Here is a 22,262-nt window from a genome sequence, read left to right as displayed (position 1 = left end):
ATCTTAGACCAGGTTCTGCCATTTTTAAACTAGTCTGTGAACAAACTTCTGTTCTGTTATGGGTATAGACCCATTTCCAACCACTTACAAATGGTAAAAGTGTAATGCCTATACCTGGCCTAAAAGACAAAAGGGGACTGACTTCCCTATATCTATTTGCTGGGCTGTGATAATGCTCACTCTTTAATTAAGTTTTTAGGAACTGAGTTTATCAAGGATTATCAGCTGCTAACAAGAATTCCACTAAAACCAAAACCCAGCTACTTATTTGCCCTGTATCTCCAAACAAATCTATTCCAAAAGGTTGAGTTTGCAAGTATTTTAAGATCATTAAAAAAATGTGCCAAGCCAATGCAATCTATATATGTTACCATTTCCTTTGCTTTTTTTAATGCTTAGAAAACAGCATAAACACATTGCTGGCATTACTTTCGAGTTTAATCATTTAAAAATATAAACAGAATGGAATGAACTTCTGTTGAAACACAGAGTTATAAGAAACAAGCCAAGCTGTTATAATATTATTTTATCTTTATGTGACAGGGACTGGCTTTCCAACTTTCTCTGCAATAGCTTATCATTTCAGCATTGTAAAATGCTAGCCTTCTACTTAAATAACAAAACTGCAGTGAGCTCGAGAAACCTTGTAATGCTGCTCTGCACTGCGCCCGAATAACGAACCAACTGTCAGGGACAAATACAGGCTGAAAACCCTGTACATCAGGCTAGAAGACCACACTTACCCGAAATCCAACCACATCAGTTAAAAAACAGAAGCAGCAGCAAAGTCAGAAATCAAATACCTTGCCAGATTGAAGTTAGAGCCACCTTCTACTGCGAGAATGAAATGCAGATTAACTGTCTGTTCAGAAATAAACAGACAAAACCTTTTGCTCAGCTATACTAGCTGATGCTGGTAGACTGGAACTAGCTCTTAGAAAACGGCACAAACGGTTACAAATCGGCTCCTGTGATCCATCCACTTTTGTTTTGGAATTGAAACCATCAGCATGAACCGCATTCCTGTATTGCGCGCACAGGATTATTATTATTATTGCAATGAAAAATGTTCTGACCTGACAGCATTTTTTAATTGTAAAAATGTGTCCAGCATTGTATGAGGCAGGTGTGGAGAATTATATATATAATTTTTTTCTTATCACACTGATAAAGCGGAAAAGCAGTAAGGCAACTCAAAGATAATCATACGTATGGGGTGTCTGTCTTCCTGATACAATACAAGGCCTTTAAAGTGAGAAAATAAATGTGATCAGATGCTCATGCTTGGGGGAAGGGAGGGGGGAGATAAAGTTACCAGCTTCAGTCTATTGTAAATATTCCTTAAGCCTGGTTTCCACTTCATTTGAACATGTGGATTATGCAGCACCTACTTTCATGCTTGAAGTAGGCCAGGTTTACCTTTCAGTAGTAGCCCCCCACCTCCATGTTGGCATCTTCTCACTGCGTTTTTCTCCCAGTTCACTAGGATGTTCCAGACCAATGGGGAAAGCGAGGTGGGACGTAAAAGCAGATCCCAGCAGCATCCATATTAACCAAGCTTGTACAGGTATTTTGTTCCAAATTCCAAACATGAAAACATGTATCTGGGTAAGAAATGAAGCCCCCTACACCTTTAAAATCCATGCAACTAGTGCTTATCAGTGCACCCACTGTTTTCAAGGGCCGTCAACAGTCCTGCTACTCTTTAACTAACTATGATCTATGGGGGCCTGCTTAAATCGTGGTTTCATGATTTTCATGGGAACTGCAGAAAAGAGGGCGAAGTCTGTAATTTCCACGAAAAAATGACAACGGCAGTGATTTCCCAGGAAATCAACTTAAGAAAAAGAAAAGGCTTGCTCCTCAGTAGGAGCCAGCAGCTCTGTCTGCCTCTGCGTCCTGGCCGTGCAACTTGCCCAGGACGGGAAAGCGGTGGCCGGAGGGATGGCATGAAGGGCAGCAGCAAAGATGGTAGCTGTCTTCTCGTGCCTCTCCACCAATCAGTACTGAGGGGCAGGGCCCCCACGAAATCGGCTCAAGTTGCGACCAAGCCGCAAAATTATTTTCTTTCACTGTGAATTAGGAAGGTCCTTAATGATCTTGCAACAAGTGCGCCCAAGTGTTTTCTTCATCTGGGTTCAATTCCAGACCTGGCTGGACTGGACCAAAAAAAAAAGAAACAGGTTTTCAAAGCTGCATAGACAAACAGGCTCCCAAAATGTCATCAACTTTATTTCCTGGCTAAAAAAACCATATTGGTGGCTATCATGCAATCTTTGCTAAGGAGCTCATTCATATTGCTGTCGCACTTCACATGTCAGGACTCATAACACTACGTGGCAGTTTCCATTAACTATCCACATTCATAATTTATTCATCTATCATTTCCAAAAGGCAGATCGAGAGATAAGGCTATCATAAAAAGAGACTTCCCCGTGGAGACCTCATGCTAACCATATCCCTATTATATTCCCTTATTCAATTAATAAAACATCATTGTATTATGTACTGACTAGACAATCAAAATATTTTCAATAGTGCTGAGTGTTACGCTTTAAGTGAGACAGACAAATCTACAAATAAATCATCTGCAATAAAACAGGGAAGCTTTACAAACATGTAGATTGACATGCCTGGGTTCCACGAGCTGATACCGTATTACAAGACAGTAAAACGACGGCCCGTGGCTCCGATCCATCCTGCAGGGTAATTTAATCTAGCTCACAAAGAAATCAGGAGAATGGCCTCTGCTGTGCTGAATCAGCAGTGCCACCCTCTATCAGTAACTAAAGGGGAAGCTTTGTGTGCAGTGCCAATTTAATGTAGAGCAACTATTAGGTAAGAGAGAAGACCAGCAAGAACATCAGGAGGTAGATACTCAGTGGATGCAAATCAACACAGCCCCACTGGCTTTAGGACCAACACTGCTTTACATCAGCTGAGAATACAGCCCCGTTGGTTTTTATCCAGGTTGCAGTTTTGCCCGATAGTTGGGCAGCATTTGTTGCTTAAAGAGCTTCAGAGTTTGCGAGGGTACTGGGCAAGGTAGACACAAGGAAGGGGGAGAAGCCACTTGTGATCTGTAATGTACGTTGGGTAGGATAACTGTCCAGCTAAAAATTGGGAAAGCAGCTTTAAGCAGCAGCAGCCTTTGGATACTATTTGGATCCTATACACAGCAAGTTCCAGTTTCCAGATGATGATTTAAAAACAGAAAACACAAGGAGGCGGCAAAAAGCATAGCTATTCCTTGGATGTTGAAGCCCGAAGGAACATGTGAACTGTGTGAACGCTGAAACACTGCAATAGATTCCACTCATACACCAAAGAAAATAATCCCTTGAAATGTTCTTAATGAATTATTTCATCCAAGCTGGTTATATATAATGAAAATCATCAGCACAGATGCTATCCATATTCAGGCATCATCACTGGGACCAACACATGCCATGTGTTGCTTGATTTTTCTTTTCTTTTTTTTTTCTAATTGCAATAGCCAGCACTTCCATAACAATGGCAAATAGGGAGTCGGGTGTGTTGCCAGGGGGAAGAAAAAAGGGAATCAGATTCCTCTGGAGTTGAGGCAACTGGGACTAAGTCTTTATCACCTCGCGGCTCTTCACTAGTCTATGAAATAGCCTTGATCTCAGCCCAGTTACTGGGTACCCATATGCCAATGACAGACCATTAGTACTGGCATCCTTTTTTCAAGTTCTTAGCAGATAAGCTGGAGAACACTCATGCAAGTATTTGGCTCTCTAATAACCAGTGAATAACATTTTTTTTAAATTCTCTTTAAAAGCTTCTGACATTCTAGGAGCATTAAATGTTATCCCACCTAGGCTCTATATTCAAAGGGGGGAGGATGCATTTAATTGACAGAAAGCAAAAAATGAACATTTTTGAGCATGCAGCCTAGCTCTTTGCACGCACCAATGAGCCTGCCTGCTTGAAACGGATAAATAGATATGTCGTGTTTTTTAAAGCCTCTCTTTGCTTAAAAGACAACATCTGGGGCAGATCTGTGCCTGCCTTTGAGCTTTACCGCACTTAACCCATCTCGGTTCCTTCCAGAAGCAAAGAGATGCAGTACGTTGGTCGATGTCTGATCACAGCGGTCATTATTTCACATGTAACGTGCACACAAAGTAAAATATCCTAAGTGCTCCAATCTTTCATCTTGAACATGGATCAGCACTGGTTAGGGGCAAAAACAACTTTGCATTACAAATATGCTTTCTGAGACAAAACAGTGGGGACAGGCATTTTTTGCACAACAGAACTTGCAACACCATTGCAAAAGTAAAGCCAGCACTTCTGGTACTCCTCAAGCCATCTCACACCATCAGTATACTGCAGTTTAGGGCAAAAGGGACAGCATCAAATCTTACTGAACATGAAGAGAATAGTTAGGTAAAATGCATTTGCTGCCATGGGACTTTGGCAGGACATGCACGTTACTGTATCTACTCTTCTAAAAATGTAACAGGTTCTTAGATTATCATCATGGGTGTGAACCTGTGTTTTGCAACTCACCTAAAAAGAGCACATCTGGCGTGACACCACTTATACTATCCTAGAGCATTACTGAAATCCTGATTTGGAGCGGAGAGCAGCACCCACGAAAAGCCTGACACTTGGGCTTTCCTTGCTCTGCCCTATGCCTTGGTGCAAGATCCAACAAGACACCAGCCTGAAGCAGTCAATATTCAAGGGCTGCTGCTTGGATTTTGCAGGTTAAGGCAAAGTGCACAAGACCCCATAGACAGTGGGGAACAATGGCTTGAAACGGTTTTATGCACAATGACTCTATGGCTATGGACATCTCCCCATATATAGAGAGGTCTCAGAGGTGGGGCCACACTAGTCCAGATTGTAACCTGGAGAAGCGGCCACACCACTAGGCTATCATCGGCCAGCAGGAGTGTGGTTGAATCGATCTCCAAAATGGCGCTGAGAATAACCCCCATCTAGGCATGTTGTTAGCCAAAAGGAGGTCCAACTCACGCTGGAGGAAGGGAGTGCCCCGAGGTTCCTGGTGTGCAGCACCCATCTTTTTAAACTCCTTTCCCACGTGCCACCCAAAAAAGAAACCAACATGAAAAATTCACGTTCTGTAGTGTCACATTTTACAGATGGTTTTAAAGAGAGCTATAAAGAGTCATTTGTGAAGTCTCCGAAATTCACTGTATTTAAACAAACATCTCATTTTAAATGGAATCAATTAAACCTCTCTCTGCTTCGGCTTCCTGTGGCAGTCTGGACAGTCCATCAGGATATACTTGGTTGATTCTGCTCATTTTCAGCAGAAACCACCCTTCAGGGAGCAAGGATTTCACTGCTATATCAAAATGCAAAACAAAACCTGACCTCGACTTGCAAAAAACCCCCAACCCCCACCACCCAATTGCACCAACCACTCATACACAGCAAAAGAAATTAGGTACTGTTTTCTTTGCCATTCACCCAGTCTTTGGCTCATGACCCAGCCGAAAGAGTGAAGAGGGATGTGGATTCAACCGAAAAAGAAAAATGTCTAGAGCTCGATGGAAAGGGAAAGAAATAAAAGAATAATTCACCCCAATAATGAAGGCGCACACAAAAAAATTAAGCTTTCTGGAGACAAGCGTAACGGTTGCCTTTTATGTGTAATTGTGTAAACCTTCTGTTTTCCAGGGAGCTAAGCAACCAGCCAGCAAAAATTAGGCTCCTGAAAAGACAAGTAATGAGACATGCAGGCCCTGGAATTATGACATTTCCTGATTCCCTGGGGAAGCATTTTTCATAGGAGAAGGAATATTATGTACATAATGTCCTGTTTGGCAGAGGAATAGCTCAGTTCATTCCTTCCCCCCAAACAAGCAAGATGCTCCAGAGTCAGCTCTCATCATCCAAGGGAGTATTACCCCCACAACAAACAGATCACCACGCAACTGCTTAAATCAGTCCCTGACTCCGGACACAAGGGCAAGAGAAGCACGGGCACAGAAGGGTGATGTTTCAACATGGGCAGGGATTTGGGGAGGTCTGTATATACAGAGTTAGGCTGAGGACTATCAAGGATGCCACTGCCTGCTCAATCGAGGGCAAAAGCCATGCCAACAAAGCTCCACACTGTTTGGAGAGGAATTTCTCTTCAACTCACCCCTATCCTCCATAAGCTTAGGCACTGGCAAACTCCCCAGCCACCTCTCCTCCATGGGGTTAAGGGCATGACAAAGAAAACCTCACACTTTGTATAGACACACACACACACTCAGTCAACTCACTGCAGCGGTTTTCATTTAATCCTGCACCCTGTCAATGGCTGTTGGGATTAGCATCGGGTCCTCCCATACAAATATCCTTGCTAGCAATTTGAGGAAAGTGGAAGGGGGGTGGGGGGAGAACAGAGTGAAAAGCCAAGCCTACAATCTGAGGAAGTGTCTTCCTAATCCCAGATGGACAACAGGAAAAACCAGGGCACTTCAGCAAAGGGGCCCATGAAGATAAACCCAGAGACAGTCATCCAAAACCCCTGCCATGCAGAACTGCAGGTGGCTGAGCAGGGAACTGCACTGGTAAGAATAATGCTGGATGCTGAAATGACCCATCTGGAAGTTAGGCGAGGTTCATTGCTCAGCCTGCACCAACTCCATGGGCAGCGTAAGACAGAGAGGAGAGACAAAGAGAGAATGAGCAGGCAGGGGTAACTGGTCTCCAAAAGAGCTGGAGGGGTATGTCACCACATTCCTGTAGCTCTACGCATGCACACTTGAATGGCATACAAAGGGGCCTGGCCTACACACCTGCCCCCTGTAACATCCCCATACAGAAATCAAATCTATTCTTTCCCCCTGCTTCCCTCCTCCCCAAGAGCTTTCCTCTGTGTTCCTCATTCAGGAAAAAGGGTGTAGAGCCAACAGAGCCAGAGCCTCATACACAAAATCCCCCTGTACCCCCATCACCCTGCAACCAGCTGGCAGAATTATGCCTCTCACACAACTGCTCTTTTCTTTGTTCTTGAACACTGACATCTAACTACTACCTATAAGCCACCCAGAATGGGATCCCCGTTGTGTTGAATCGTCTACAACCATGTACCAAGGCATGTGCTCTCAGCACTTATCTGGGATGGAGTCCCAGGAGGCACAATGTCTCCCAGTTCCAGCTGGGGCAATGCAGCGGTGTAGCCCTCCTCTGAAGGTCTGCTTTCTCATTAGTTCTGCTCCAGCATTTCCCTTTGAAAGAGGATCGCAGGACAAAGACAAACATTGCCTGTGTATGTTAGTGGAATTGTTTGATGCCCATTTTAATATTACATAATGTCCCATATATTCAGTCTGAAGTACCTCATTCACAGCATGGCTGCAACTGGAAATATTAGAATTGCTCCATTCTTCTCACCTGAGCTCCATTTAGGACACCAACTGTCACGTATAGTACATCCCCTTGTGGGTTTTTATATATTTATGCAAGTGATACAACACCATCCTAGTCCAGTGAGCCTCTCCCTACACAACAGGCTCAGTAGAATCAAAGTACACTAATCCTTTCATATATATTCATATATGATTGTTCACAATACTACCCTCAGGGTTATGCATCTGTGTATGTCTTATTAATTTAGTGTTGTGCACTTTAGGAAGTGCACATTTACACTGCCAAGATTTTTTTTTATTAGTTTTTAGGTTGTCTACAGGCATTTTAAAGGCTCAATGACCAATTTATGAAGCTGAAATAATACTCTGGGCCATTCAGGGCATCCATGCTCTTAGATAGTGAATATTCAGTAAATTCAATAAATAAATTAATATGTCCATCTTGTGTTACAAATGCAAGTTGACAGATTTAACTGGGTTCCTATATCCCAAATGCACTTTTTGGTTAAAGAGAATTCAAACATCAGGCAACAAAATGTTTTGGTCTAAATGCAAGTGGATTTTCCAGATTCCATGATTATTACATTTCTTTGAAAGCATATCTTAAGTCAACCTAAACCCCGGCATCAGTTTGTGTACCAAGGCCACATGAGTCCTTAATAAATACTAAAGCATATATAGCACAGCACCAACAAGCAGGAATTCACCAAAGTTGTGCGATGCTGCAGGGTGAAGATTAAAACCATTCTTTACCAACATAGCTTTACCAAGACTCAGATGGGGTCTCAAAAAGGCACCCTGGGGTGCCACAAGATCCTCTGAAGCACACCACAGGGAGCACGAGTGGATGAATAGAAAAAGGAAGGTTCAGACTCCAAGCTAGGGACAGACTTGAAAGAGCCTGCGCCTGAACTGATTCAATCTTTACAGATTACTCTGATCTGGCTAGGATAAATGAGTCCAGACAGACAGACATCTGAGAAATGGAGGCACATGCCTGCTGTGGCTCAAGCTAGAAGCCACAGGGCACTGGAGCAGCCCTCCCTTTCCCTTCATAGTGCTAAGCAGAGGGGGGCATGGCCAGGCCTTGGCAGGATGCTCTTATTAGAGGGACATTATCAGCTACCTGATGATTCTGCCTTTGTCCCATCTGCCACAGCATGGACCATAGCCAGCATGTGGTCTGCTAGCTAATGCTGAGAGCTGTCTGTGAGGGATGGGGGAGTGCCTCCTTAGCAGACAGTAGGACGGGAGGGGAGGGAGCAGAAGCCAGGCAGACGCCTGCAGAGACTGCCAGAGCTGCAGCCAGGGAACGGATGGGAGGGGTCAGCCCTGCTGTGGAGCAGAGAGCCCCATCCAGCCAGGATGCTGGGGGAGTCTGGTTTAACAGAAACTAGCAAAGGTGCTGGGACAGACATTGCATAAACCGGTTTGAGCCAAATCTGTTAAGTCTGCCCTGCCAAGCAGCACTGCACCCACGCAATGCAACAGCTGCATGGGTGCCAGGTGCAGTGGGTGATCCTCGCTGCCCCCCACTGTGTGAGGGGGCTTTGCAACAAGCCCCCTGATATCCCAATAGCCACTGCTGCAGCCAGTGAGTGTGGAGCTTTTTTCTTTTTTTTGCGTGTGTGCCGGGAAGCTGGGGCTGGACAAAGGAGCTGGGGGGGGAGGGGGGAGCTGCTCACCACTGCCATGCCCCCATCACTGACACTGCTGTGACACCTGTTTGATTCAGATGAGATCTGACCCAAATTGAATTAGGACAGTGATTCGAATCACCAAATCAAAATCACTGTCCTTATGAAATCGGTCGTAGCCAAACTGAATACTTGCTGCTTCACATAGGCCTACTGACATATTACCTAGTATGAACTCCAGCTAAGTCTTCACATCTCCTCATGGATATAGTTAATTTGAATAGTAGAAGTCCATCAGAGGAATGAATGCAGAGTAGCCATTGTTCAAAATAAGCTCTCAGGCAATTCCCTCTTTTATATTATCAAACTAAATAGAAATCCACCAGGTTTGCAAGAAAACAAAACCAAAACAAACCCAAAGAAACAAGCAAACAAAAAGAAGCCCAAATTGAAGCCTTTTATCCACAGCCTGGGATCCACCAGGACACCTGGGCACAGTAGGCTTCCCCAGACAACCCAACCTTTAGATACTGGGATCTTCCTTGGAGTAAAGGGAAGGGAAATGACCCTTATGCTAGGAGAGGAGTTAAACGTCCAAGCCAAAGCCCACTGGTAGACTTTGAACCAAGAGCTAGTGAAAGGCTCAGACTGCTGCCTGGATAAAATGTTTTTGTTGGGCAAGTGGTTGAACCGGGAGGGCGGGGGGAGCATGGAGGAAGGCCAGGGAGAAAAATGGTTCAGATCAGTTTTTTTTTCCTTTTAAGAAAAATGAAATAATTGTTTTTGGCTCACAGAAAATGTTTTGGTTTACCGAAAATGATACATCACCCACATCCATATCACAATGCAAGTGTGACTACCTTGCTTTTAATGCCTGAAGGGCATGTCTGAAGGTAGTATGATAAGTCTGTGGTATAGACACATGACACACAAGTGACAGGATGAGGTTGGATAGTAAGTGTTGTTGTGAAGGTATTTTCTTTAAAACACAGTTTTATCCAAGAGGAACCGCATGGATTCAGTTCCTCTATCTAGCAGCACCAGCTTTGATCATGGATTTTACTTGGGCTGATTCAAGGAAACCAAATCCCCATGCCTTCATAAACAAGGCCAACATTGATCAGGAATCCTTCCTCCATGAGTTTCTGAAGTAAGATAGAGCAAACACAGAGGTAGATAAATGGGTACATAGACACAATGAAGGAGGAGAAGTCTTGATCCCAGATGTGGAAAGTCACAGAGCTCAAATTGCCAAGGAACAGCTCAAATATTCCATGAGGCATGACGATGCACCATGAGAAATAAAACATGATGTTGATATTTCATCCCGCCTTTGAGAGGACAGACTGCCATGTGGCATTAGGTCTGGCAACATCATCAAAACCGGCACAACATTCCACATGGCAATGAATGGCCAGGTAATAGGGGCTTGTCCATTATACACATGCACGCAAGGTCTGTTACCATTATCATACTCCACAACATAACAGCAACTGTCTTAAGCAATGGTTCAGAAACAGACCCCCCCCTCTGCTATTAGAACTGGAGTCAAACAAATATGTGCAATTGCACCAAGACTCTTTCCCTTCTAGATCACAGCTATTCTGCATCTCACCGCTAAGAGACTTCTATCTGCAGTCGGCAGTACCGTATGGACGGGAATCTTGAAAAATAAATCAATCAACCAGTTACATTCCAAATTGAAGTTAACCAACACCTCCATTACTGACTGTCAACAAGCTGATGATTGTGTCGTGTGCGCCCACTCAACTGATGAGTTCCAGGTCACTCTTGACAGTGAGCCCAAGCATTTCATATGGTTCGCAGAAGCAGTCAACCTCAAGAAAACCACATACTTTACCAACCCGCCCTGAACCAGCCAGCTGCTTCTCCACATATTACAACTGGAGGAAAGTCCTTGGAGAATGCTGATCATTTCCCTTACTTGGGTAGCTACCTTTCCCCAAAAGCCAGCAATATTTAGCACCGGATAAAATTTGCTAATGCTCCCTTTGGACGTCTCTGAAATTATATCAATCTTTGATGATCATAACATCAGGACCCAAACCAAATTTTTCATCTACCAGGCTCTTGTCATCCCTACCATGTTGTATGACTTTGTAACGAGGACATCTTATTGGAAACTCCTTAAAGCTCCGAACATTACTATCAGTGATGTGTTGGAAAACCATCTACATCAATCAGAAGGACAGAAAAAATTAATACTATTCTGGCTCAAGCAAACAGCACCAGCATTGAAGCCATGTCTATATGTTACCCATACCATTGAACAGGAGATCTGAAGAAATCTCAGCCTGAAGAAATGTAATGTTAGCATCAATACCTCAGAGACTGAATCTTCCCCAAATGGCATTGTGAGGTACAAGGCATCAATCATTTCAAGTAAGCTTACCTCACTATGGAGGCATAGAGATGAGGGAGACAAATGGAAAGAGTTGTGACCCAACATCACCTGAATCTATCCCTTCCTCCTTTGGATCCATCCGTCATGCCTGCAGTCAAACATGCAGATTGGTCTCCTCATTCATCTACAGACTCACCGATGGCTTCCACATTTACTGGAAATATCAAACGACTGCCAATCACAATGATAGTAATTTAGAATTTGAACTGACACGTGCTACCACGAGCAAGTTTCACTGGCGTGAGACTTAGATTCAACATATTTACGGTGATTTCATCCATTTATTGAATTCATGAGTAATTTGACCATTCATGGACAAATGATCTGTTAAACGTTATGCTCTAAATCAGCGCAGACTTAAGTGCAACCACTTGTTGGATTTTTTCTTCCTTTTTTTTTTTTTTTTTTTTAAAATATATCTGTACAAGCTCAGAATTGCTAAACCAAGATTTTAGTAGCATTTGCTTTTCAATTAAAGCAAATGCTACTATATTTCTTGGTGATTTTGCTTCATATGCCAAGAATCCCAGATTATATTGCTCTCGAGGAAGAAAAGAAACGGTGGTGTTTATTTTGCTTCATTGACCTGTCTTTATGGTGTCTTTCCATGGCACAAATGGATTGACAGAGTTCACTGACGCAGTTTTGCATGTGATAATCCCTGGAAGTCTGGCTTTTTATCTTTGAGTAACTGCTACAGTTGTAATTATTTCCAAGGAAGAAAAAAAAGGAGGTATACAAGAGCTGAATTGTTACTAGACTAAAACTGAGCATGGAAAAGTTTAAGCTACGAGCAGTTGATATGATTTATCTATAAACTGCTCCACAATTCTGATTTATAATAGCCTGACTGACTATTCCGATTTATAATAGCCTGCAGCATTCCAGGTACCATGTAATTCAGTGTACAGACTTGATTCTTTATATCAAGCGGGGAGTTTTTATATTTTTATTTTTCTGCTTCCTAGGTAACCCACATATACATCCCTCCTGTGTATCCTGAATAGTAACTAGTATTGCAGTGGAAACATTCATGCCACCCTTGGTTTGCTATGCTGTGGCCTAGCTGCTGTTCGCAACGCTCACTGCTGTTGGCTCTACTTGTTACCAAATGGTGGCAAGCAGGAGCAGAAGCAGAAGACAGGTGAAGGCAAAGCAGAAATAATTAAACATTTTGTACCAGAAGGGAAAAGAGGATAAGAATGAGGACAGGCTGGCAAGCCAAGAACCAGCATCCTGGGGTTACGAGACGTGTTGGTGAGACAGAGCAGCAAGAGTGGCTGAAAGTCTCCATTTATAATGACTGTGCAGCCCATATGCCAGAACATTTGCTACCCTCTCTCCTTCTGCGCACTTGTAATTAAAAATAAATAAATAAAGCAGGGGTCAGGAATCCAGCTCTATTTTTTATTATAAGCAAGAAAAACTTTAAAGCCTGTAGGATAAAGAAATTTTGCTCAACTAACAGTTTTATGCACTGCAGAGGAATTCACTTGGGACAGATTCTGCTGAAGGAAATAAAGCAGCCGCTATTACTAACAAATATTTTGAGAAAAAACAGATGTTTTCCTTCTATTCTATGAAAAGGAAATGCTGCATGCTCTTAAGTTTGATATATTTTTTTACCCAGGGAGACAAGTTCTGCCTTGAGTTATGTCCAGACTTGAGTGGCAAAGAAGAGCAAAATTTTGGCCCTTGGCATTTAAATGACTGCTCTTCAGAAGTTACGCAAGTACCATTTACCTACTAGAATGATCTTGGCAGGCAGTTTCCCTTTTTTTATCAAAAAGTATTTGATCTACATAAAATTAGCCAGCAAATTCATTATCTTGAAATAGTTTCCAATAACCTTATGATAATAAAAATGTGCATTAGGAGAAACGCAAAACTAAACAAACCATCCTGAAAGCAGTTATCCAGTGACAATTTTTGATGCTCAGATACTAAGGACACATGACCCTAAGGTACACAATAAACTGAACTGAACCGAACCGTTCAATGTTTTCTTATAGAGCTTCTTCTACACCAAAAAAACCTCAGTTTCCTGCAGATGGAGCCCATTGCTATTAAGTCTCTGTGGAAGCCCCCATTGCATTCAATGGTGCAAAAAATCAGGCCTATAAGAGAAGTTCCCTTCCTTGATAAAGAGTAACTCATTAAGCCGTCAAAAAAGTAGAGTTTCACCAAGCTGCATAAAATGGTACACTTGATCTTGCAAGCACCAATTACTGGGCATGCTGCTTGCTACCACAAGTCGACCAGCTCAGGTCTAACTGGAGTGGGTTTTGCAGAAAGGAGCCCACACGTAAGTGCACCGTGTCTACCACTGAAGACCTGGGTATCTCCCCGGCCCTGAAGGGGCAACAACAGTTGCGATGCTGCTTTCTGGATGCCTGCTTTACACCAGCAAGGGGAATGGGAGAGAAAGAGGAATATACCCTGCACTTCCGGAAAGGTGATGTAGAAGCTGCCTCTCACCCCAGAGTCACTAAGCGCAATCTACTCTCCAGCACAGTCCCCCAGGTAGGAGGCCTCCAGGGACTACAAGTGGGGCTGAACTCTTCTCCCTCACTAAGCTTTACAGATCTAAGCCACATAACAGCACAAACCACACATGAATTATTTCACATGCCACAAGTGGTTCTAGAGATGCTACATGCATGAGATTTCTACGCCCCCCCACCCCAGTATAACACATACCTGGGTGACTAAAAGCCACAGCTAAACAGCTGTTATTATTTAAAAAACTGGGTTCAAAGTCCTCTCCTTTAAAAAAAAAAAAAAAAAAGGAAGAAAGAAAGAAAGAAAGAAAGAAAGAAAGATGAAAAAAAAAAAGTTGACCTCAATGCAAAGAGAATCAGAAGTCACTGCTTTAACTGCCTCCAGGATGACATGTTTGTAGTTTCTTTTCAGCAGCGGGCAGATTCTTAAAATTGCCTGCGATAAAAAGTAATTAATCCAAGCCCTTCAGAACAGGAGGGTTATGGCCTAGGGACTCGGTATGAAGCCGAGTCCTTTAAATGTTAAACATTTCAGGGTGTGCGGAATACAAGAGCTGCCATCCTTATCTCTTTCATTATTTCTCCGGCAGAAGCTAGATGCGACTGATAGAGAAAGATTTAAAAAAGAAACTAATCAAAAAGGACTTAGGCAAAAGTATAGTAGCCTTAGTCAAGTCAGAAAAGCCGAAAGCAGCGTCAGGTTGCAAGTTAAGGGATCCCCGGGCATCAGAGAACACAGTGCGATCCCATGGCACCTGTCCGCTGAGAAATGAAAAGCCAGCACTGTAAGTGCTGTGATTGTGCCTCCGACTCGGAGCTGGCCCCACAATACCCGAATGCCCCCCGCCCCATGTGCACATGTATACACACACACTTTGGCCTTAGTTTACCCAGGTGAACTGGGAAGAGGGCATGGATGCATGCCAAAGCCAGACCTAAGATTTCAACCAGACTACCCAAGAGGGGTAGTTACCGCTACAACCATATCAGCACAGGTGCAGATTCTGAGCTCAGACAAAGAAGTCGTTGCAGTTGAATAACGCAGTCTAACTAAGAGCCTCCTTCCCTCGCAACTGCTAAACTTCAGGTCTCTCGACTCTTGGGTGAACCGCACGCAACAGGCGCTATTGCCCTGCCGGGAGGTGTTCAGCTGCCAGGGCAACACAGACTGTAAAAAAAAATCTGGTTCGAGCAGAGCTGTGATGTCATCATTTAAATAGTTCCCCAGTCATCACAAAGCCAGCACAGTGCTGCTAAGACCTGCATTTTTAATGTAAAAACCAAGATCTCTTTTAAAAGCAAGGCAACCTTTATGACCTTTATAAAGAAACACATAAAAGGCACCAGCCCTATATTTTAATCTTCTTTGGCAAGTCCCCTTAAATTCTGATGGGCACAAATTTATAGTGCCCTGCAGTTCTACCCATAAGAGGCCCAGGGTATTAGCTCAAGGCACCTTAAGATATTAGCCCAAGGTACCTTGATCCAGGGATCAAATCCCTGGAACGGTTCCCGAAATCAGTTTCCAGTGCAGTAGTGCATCTCACTGCTGCCCACCCCCACAGGATAGCTCCTCTCACCAGTTTAAGTTAGCATTAATTATTAACAAAGCGGAGAAAAAGATACCCGCACAGTAATTGTCTCCTGCTCACTGCAGCTTTCAGATTGTTCGGTTTTAGCCTAAGGAAAGGGAGTTTAACCATCCTATTTTAGCATTACCATGCATCAATGATCAAGACTGTACGTTTATTATCCAGAAAACAAAAACAGACCAAAATATATATACCACTGCATCCCAATAATGTTTAATAAGAGAGCCAAGAGCAGCATTTCTAAAGGAACCACAGCCTCCACAAATCAGCTAAGCTAATACCCGCCATTAAGCTACAACGTTGCAATGGCGTGCAATACATGGTATCTGCAGCCCTATTGGGGATAACTATTTTAAGTCTAATTATCACGAAATTTTTAGAATGCAAATGCTTTTCATTTATACATAAAACAAAATGCCATGACATTTCTTCCATCCATTTATCATACACAAAGTTAATTACTGTGTAACAAATAGCTCCTGCTGGAATCTGTATGTTTTGAGGATGTTACAGAGCTGACTCAGGCAAATAAGATGAACCACAAAGTAGTAGTTAATAGCTTATGGCGTACTTATAATAAAACAATGACTCTGTGAAAGCTTTTGTTGTCAAATTAAAGCTAAGCTATTTCCATTGGAATAACTCAGTGATAAGCAGTCATTATCTGTTTAACTTGATTCAGAACAGGATTTCCATGAGCATCGTTATTTTGATATATTCACGATGCTCTATATATTTGTGGGTCAGGTATTATAAAGCATAGCGTGGAAATGCTGTATTCATCATCACAGACTTTTAAGAGCCTCAGAACACAATTCGTTTAGTAACTGTGAAACTTGTGAGACTGGTGGAAATTCATCCCTTAACTAAGCTCCTACAAGGACAAGGTCCCTTAAGAACAAATTTTCAACGGATATAAACTGGAGGACGGGAGCAAGTGGAGCTATGACAACGTACTACCCAGGGCAAAGTGGGGCTGCATAGCACAAAGTCTCGTGCCGGTCCACTGCACACGTGTGAGAATAGCTGAAATGAGAAAAATCATTATTTCTTCTGAATCCACCAGAAAAAATAAAAAAAATTGACAGGCCACATCCTACATGTCTCTCTCACACAAACAGTCCCATTTGGCCTAAAGCAGAATAGCTGAATACTGATGAACAAGATGGTGGTAGCTGGCAGCAAAGCTCTGCGTGGTTAGATAGTGTGAAACAGTACATATGTCAATCCATCAAACATGCTAATATAAGCAATCTGAACTCATTTTTGGTCTGAACTATGGTACAATACTTCACCCAGATGGAAGAAAGAGATAAACATTTTGTGTGTTCAGACATATCAAGTGCTGGGAAGTAAAATTAAAATCAAAACTGGAAAACTACCAATTTTGCATGCTAGTGTGTATATATAAAGAACAACACAGCGCAAAGTGGAATGTTGTGGCAGATTTTTTTCCAGTCATTGTACAAATTAATTAGATATATTTGTGTCTCTATGATAAACAGCAGCATGTATTTGAGGGTACAATTCCAAAGGTGTAAAGAAGACACTAAGTATTAGCAAACACAACATTTGTACTTTTTTTTCCCTTTCTGCTTCAGTTGACAAATGCTCTGAATTGTCAATGTAACAATGTTATCCATCGTACATTTCATAAATGGCGTACGTGTCTGTGTGAACTGAAGGCTAGTTATGCTGCTGTTGCATTCATTGATTTTTTTTTTTTAAGCAGAACTGGATTCAAGCATTAAAAAAAAAACAAACCAGTGTACATTAAATACATCTTTCTATTCAGATGAACTTGACTGCTAAGCTCATATGATTTCACGTAAACTGGAAGGAGATGATCAGTTGCTACTGAAATGAAGCAAGAGCTACGTGTTGCCTTGATTGGCAGTGACTTTTCACTCGTCTAAACAGACCTTCTGCTCCATCCCCACTGTCCACCTACACAACACGCAGCACAATTTATTACCACAAAATTGCCATACATACTCCTCCAAAAGAGTGGATTAATGACTTTATTGTCTAGTTAGATGGAAGGCAGAAAACACGGTAAATCAAAATTAGTTCCCAGTGTTGAACAGCAGAAAGACTAAATAACTCAATTCACAGCCTGATCTGCAAAGTCTTCCAGATCGGGAAGTAGGAGGAAACAACATTAAGTATGCAAACAATGGGAAGCGTTTCCCCAGAACTTTGCATCTCCTTGTATTCCTGGATTTGTCTAATGTCATATGACTGTACAGTTACTCTCCGCATTAAAAATACTGCTACAGTTTCAAATATCAGCTAATTGATGCCAGGGTCAGCCAGGAGAATTTCTGAGCAGCAGAATTAAGACAACTGGGCTCACAAACAAAACTGCCTGCCAGCTCACAGAGAGAGAAAGTGCTCAGTTGTGGATGCTGCTGGAGCCAGAACGGGAACAGCAACATCCTTCAGCCTCTGACTAGTGAATCCAAGGGATGGAGCTAGCATTAGCCCTGGGGTAGATGCACGTGTACATGTGAAAGCAGAGATCCCACCTCCAGAAAGAGGGCCACAACAGTGAGAAAGGAAACTTGAGAGGTTCGCAATCCGCTCAGTATCGAACCCAGACATGCTGCTCAGCCTTCTCAGCGTACTGTGCTTCAAAACCTGCTGGAGCATCTGTTAGAGATTAGCCACAGAATACAGAGAGATGTCCCATTTTGGGGTTTGTTTTTTTTTACAAAAAAAATCTCATAGGAATAAGTCACGGCTACGTTCCCTGTGTCATGCAAATGTAAAGTTTAATTATTTTCAACTTGAAAGGGAGGCAGATCAATGCACAGGATAATCTATTGTCATTTGGATTATGAAGATGTCTCAGAGTTTGCCATCACAAAAGTGGTTATAAGCCTGCAATTACTATAAAGCTAATTGGTAGTTTCTCCGTGCCTGTGTTTTCATGTTGTCAGTGGGGCAGTAATGAAAATGAATGCCACATTTGTGAACAGAATGTCTGTAGGCTTGTTTACCACATTTCCAGCAACAACGTCTGCTTTATCATGCATCTCAAAGCAGGGGAAAAATTTAAGGCTCTTTGAATTTCCCACATATTAAAAATAAATAAATAAATAAATAAATACTCCCTCCCCCCCCCCAAAAAAAGTAGACTGCCTACAGACAGGTGGCAGGGGGAGGGAAGAGCAGGGAATTAAAACACCAAAAAGGACAACCTCACGTCCGACAGTCAAATCATTCACCTGAAGCAGACAATACGGGGACTCCGAATGATTCATCTGTAATTCACCCTATTCTTCACCATCCAGCCTCCTACCAGCAGCATCCTACAGCGAATCGCACCTGCAGCACCAGCACCACTACTGCCCCCTTCCCCCCCGAAAGAGAGAGCGCAGACATGATTTTTGCTTCCACTTACCTTTGAGTAACTTCTGCCCTTCTGCGATGTTCGGGGAAACCGAGGCGGTGTAATCTTCTTCCGAAAAGCCAGGCTTGCAAGTGGGTCTTACTGTAAGATCCCCATTGTGTGCCTGCGGGGCGGAAAGAAGCAGGGTGACCGCAGGGGCAGAGGCGGAGGGGCAAGCCCCGGAGGGGGGCCACGGCGCAAAGGCTGGCACGAGGAGCGGTGAACAACGGCGCCCTGGACTTGGAGGCCTGACGCTGCCCGCCCGGGAGAGGGCTCGCGGCTGCAGGGGGGTCTCCCCAGGGCAGGCGAGCAACCCCACTTGGCATCAGCTCCCCCATCCAGCCAGGCCCCCAAACTCCAGCTGCCCCCCAGCAACTTCTGCTCGCCCCTACCCCAGCCCCGGGGCGGGCGCGGGGGGGGGCGGGGGACCCCCGCCCGCAGCAGCATCCCAAGAGCCGCGCATCCCAGCCGCCCAGACCGCGCAACTTTGCGCGCGCACAAAGCCCCCCCCCCCCGGCCGGCTGCCATGCCCGGGGGGAGCGGGCTGAGCCGCTTACTAAGCGGAAAGGCAAGCTCGGTGCTGCACCGGGAGCGGCGGGGCGGGGGGACCCCCGCACCCCGCCGCATCCACCTGTGGGCACGGCCCCGCGGGCAACTCGGGAGCCGGGCAGGGCACGTCCAGGGCGCGGGGACGCTCCCGTGCAAAGTTGGCGCCGCCCGGGCAGCGCCCCGCTCACCCGCGCCGCGCCCCACGCGGGCAGGAGCGGCAGCAGCGGCAGCAGCAGCGGCAGCAGCATCCCGCACATCGCCGGCGCCCGCCGCCCGCTCTGGAGCGCAGGTGAAGCGCGCTCCGTGCAGCCCCGCCGAGGCCCCGCCCCCCAAGCCCGGCCCATCGGGCGAGGACTGACAGGCAGCCTTTAAAGGCGCCGCGCCGCGCGGAGGCAGGAGGAGAGTGAGGGGCGGGGGCGCCGCCGCGGCCTCGCCTCCGCTCCGCTCCGCTCCGCTCCCCTCCCCGCCCGCCTCGAGGCGGGGGCTTGCTGGCGTGCGGTTCGCGGGAGGGGCTCCCCTCTCTCTCGCCCCTTTTCCCTCACAGCTAGGGCAAGTTCCCCAGTCATCGTCGGGTTCGGCCCTCCTAGCTTGTCCATGTGTGAGTGGCGTAAAAGGTGGCGGCCCTACCCGCGCCGCCAGACCTCTGGCATGTCCCGGCCTCGTCTCCGCAGCCAACAGATGGCACGCTAGAGTCTGCAAATACAACCCCCCCGGGAAAAGTGAGGGTGTGGGGGGGTACTTATTAACATTTCCAGAAGTTAGCGGGATGCTTGCTACTTAAAAGGCTGCGAACAGACGTTCAGTTTCCAAAGGGCCGGTTTAAGACGAACCTGGTGGGGGGCGTCGCGTGGACGAAGCAGCCTAAGTTGAGGCGACGGGTTTTCAAAAAACACTGCTGCAGCTCAGGGCTGATTAAACCCCTTCGTGTCAGCGGGCGCGTGCCCAACTTACCGGCCTGTCCGTGGGGGAGGGAAGGGCGAGCTGCGGGCAGGTGAATCGGTCACTGGGCTGCGGCAGGGGGACGGCGCTTCCCCCCGTGGCAGCAGTGGCACACGGCTCAGGCGGCCCCGGGGGCACCGCGGCCACGGAGGGAAGCACCAGGCCCCTGCGCAGCTCAGGCAGGCTCCGGGGGGACAAGATCAGGCTCCCTCCCTGCTTTTCTTGGGTGGCGCTGCCTTCCGAGGCTGCCTGCAGAGCCCCCGAGCTGCACAGAGCCCGTGCTTCGCTCTGTGGCTGTAGGAGCAGCAAACAAAAACTTCTTTGAGGAGTTTTAGTTTGCTGCGCCCCAACACGTTTAAGGCTCATAACGCATTTCCCGCAGCGGCTGGAATTCACGTGCAACACGCCGCCAAGGCGTGCAAACACCGACACCGCGAAAGCGCTGCAAAAGCATTTCACCTGCTTTAAAGTGTCATGCACACATGCCTCTTGTTTAGTCTACACACGGGTTGGATACAGGCAGTCCTTGACATACGACGTTTCGTGTTACAATGAACAGTGCTTACAACCTTTATCAATGGACACCCTGTTTCAACTTTCTAACGTCAGTTTCGACTTTACAACGCTGGATCTGACGCCCCGCCACGCCAGCAAACAAGTTCACTGTGTCACCCATCTCCCTGGAGAACATCTATCCAAACCTCCTCGGACACTTTCTTTAAGAAAGCCGACACGACTCCAGAAAAACCTGCAGCCAAGATGCCTGAGAAGACTCCAGCCCTTCAAAAAGTCCCGCAAAGTCACCTCAAAGAAGTCCTTCCAAATCCATTTGATTGCTATTTACAATATACATGCATTAATGTACCTCTATTACTCATCTATAATTGACTGAGTACAAAATGCGGGGTTATTTTTCGTGAAAATAGGGTATCGGGCCTGGGTTCAGGAACCAATGCCCCATTTATAACATTGTTCCTATGGGAAAATCAGTTCCGAGTTACGACACTTTGACTTAAGATGCGGTTTTCAGGAACCGATTGTGTCGTAAGTCCAAGGGCTGCCTGTATACCATCAGACTTAACTGACTTGGGTCAAGCCAGTTTATAAATCTTCTGTCCCAGACCCCTGAGACTATGAGAGGGAAACAGCTGGTCTAGACTGAGGCGAGGAGACGGTGTGGCCAGAGCCGCCTTAGCCATGCTGGAAAGCAGACAGAGGGAATAAGAAGGGAAGAACTTCCAAATGAACAAAGCTCCTCCTCAGGGTCCCCTTTAGCAGAGGGATCAACGAGTTATTCAAATGCTCTGAGCTTTCATTTGCTGCTTATAGGGCTGGGTCTAGCTCCAGGACAAGCCCTATGTTTGCTGTGGGTAAACTTAGGAGGAGGAGGATTGACTGAAACGGGGATGGATGTCCCACCTGAGGGAAAGCAGTTTGTATGCAAGTCAGCTTCCATAACCTAGCTAGAATAATTTTATTAAAAATGTAAGTAAATCTTAGGCCAGATCCTCCTAGGGAGGTAGGGGGAGCACAATGGGATACTTTCAACCTAATTCAGATCTCACAGCAGTGGAAAATACAGTTAACGCCACGAAATGGCAGATCCCTTGGTATAAAACCAGTGCAAGACTCGGAACAGACCCAGAGAGCTGCGCTCATCTTAGCTAAAGTTTGATGAGCACCCTGAAGTCTGAAGCTGTACAGCAACGGTAATAAATGCTAAGTCTCAATTTTAACTGTTTTCAGCCATGTTGAATCCAGGACAGCATTTAAGTCCTCCTCCGTTGTTTTTGGAGGTAGCTCAGTTACATAAAGAAAAGTTCTCAGGTGTATTATGTGCATATAAGATCAATATTTTCAAGAC

At 45.1% G+C, this 22,262-nt stretch overlaps 1 protein-coding gene across 1 annotated transcript in view; it reads right to left on the bottom strand.

The window, feature by feature from the left end:
- The window catches only part of CDH4 (cadherin 4), a 611,276-nt gene extending 591,548 nt beyond the window's left edge, over positions 1 to 19,728 (bottom strand). The window contains exons 1-2 of the mRNA XM_019548218.1: positions 19,648 to 19,728; positions 18,923 to 19,034 (exon numbers count right to left, since the gene is read on the bottom strand). Coding sequence (XP_019403763.1) covers positions 18,923 to 19,034; positions 19,648 to 19,716 — 181 coding nt within the window. The 5' untranslated portion in view covers positions 19,717 to 19,728. The remainder of the gene's footprint in view (positions 1 to 18,922; positions 19,035 to 19,647) is intronic.
- Between the last annotated feature and the right edge of the window lie 2,534 nt (positions 19,729 to 22,262).

Source organism: Crocodylus porosus, unplaced genomic scaffold (assembly GCF_001723895.1).
Source record: "Crocodylus porosus isolate Cpor-Errol unplaced genomic scaffold, CroPor_comp1, whole genome shotgun sequence".
Lineage (NCBI taxonomy): Eukaryota > Metazoa > Chordata > Crocodylia > Crocodylidae > Crocodylus > Crocodylus porosus.
Note: the sequence above shows the minus strand (reverse complement) of the source record. Positions and strands in the feature narration are given on the sequence as shown.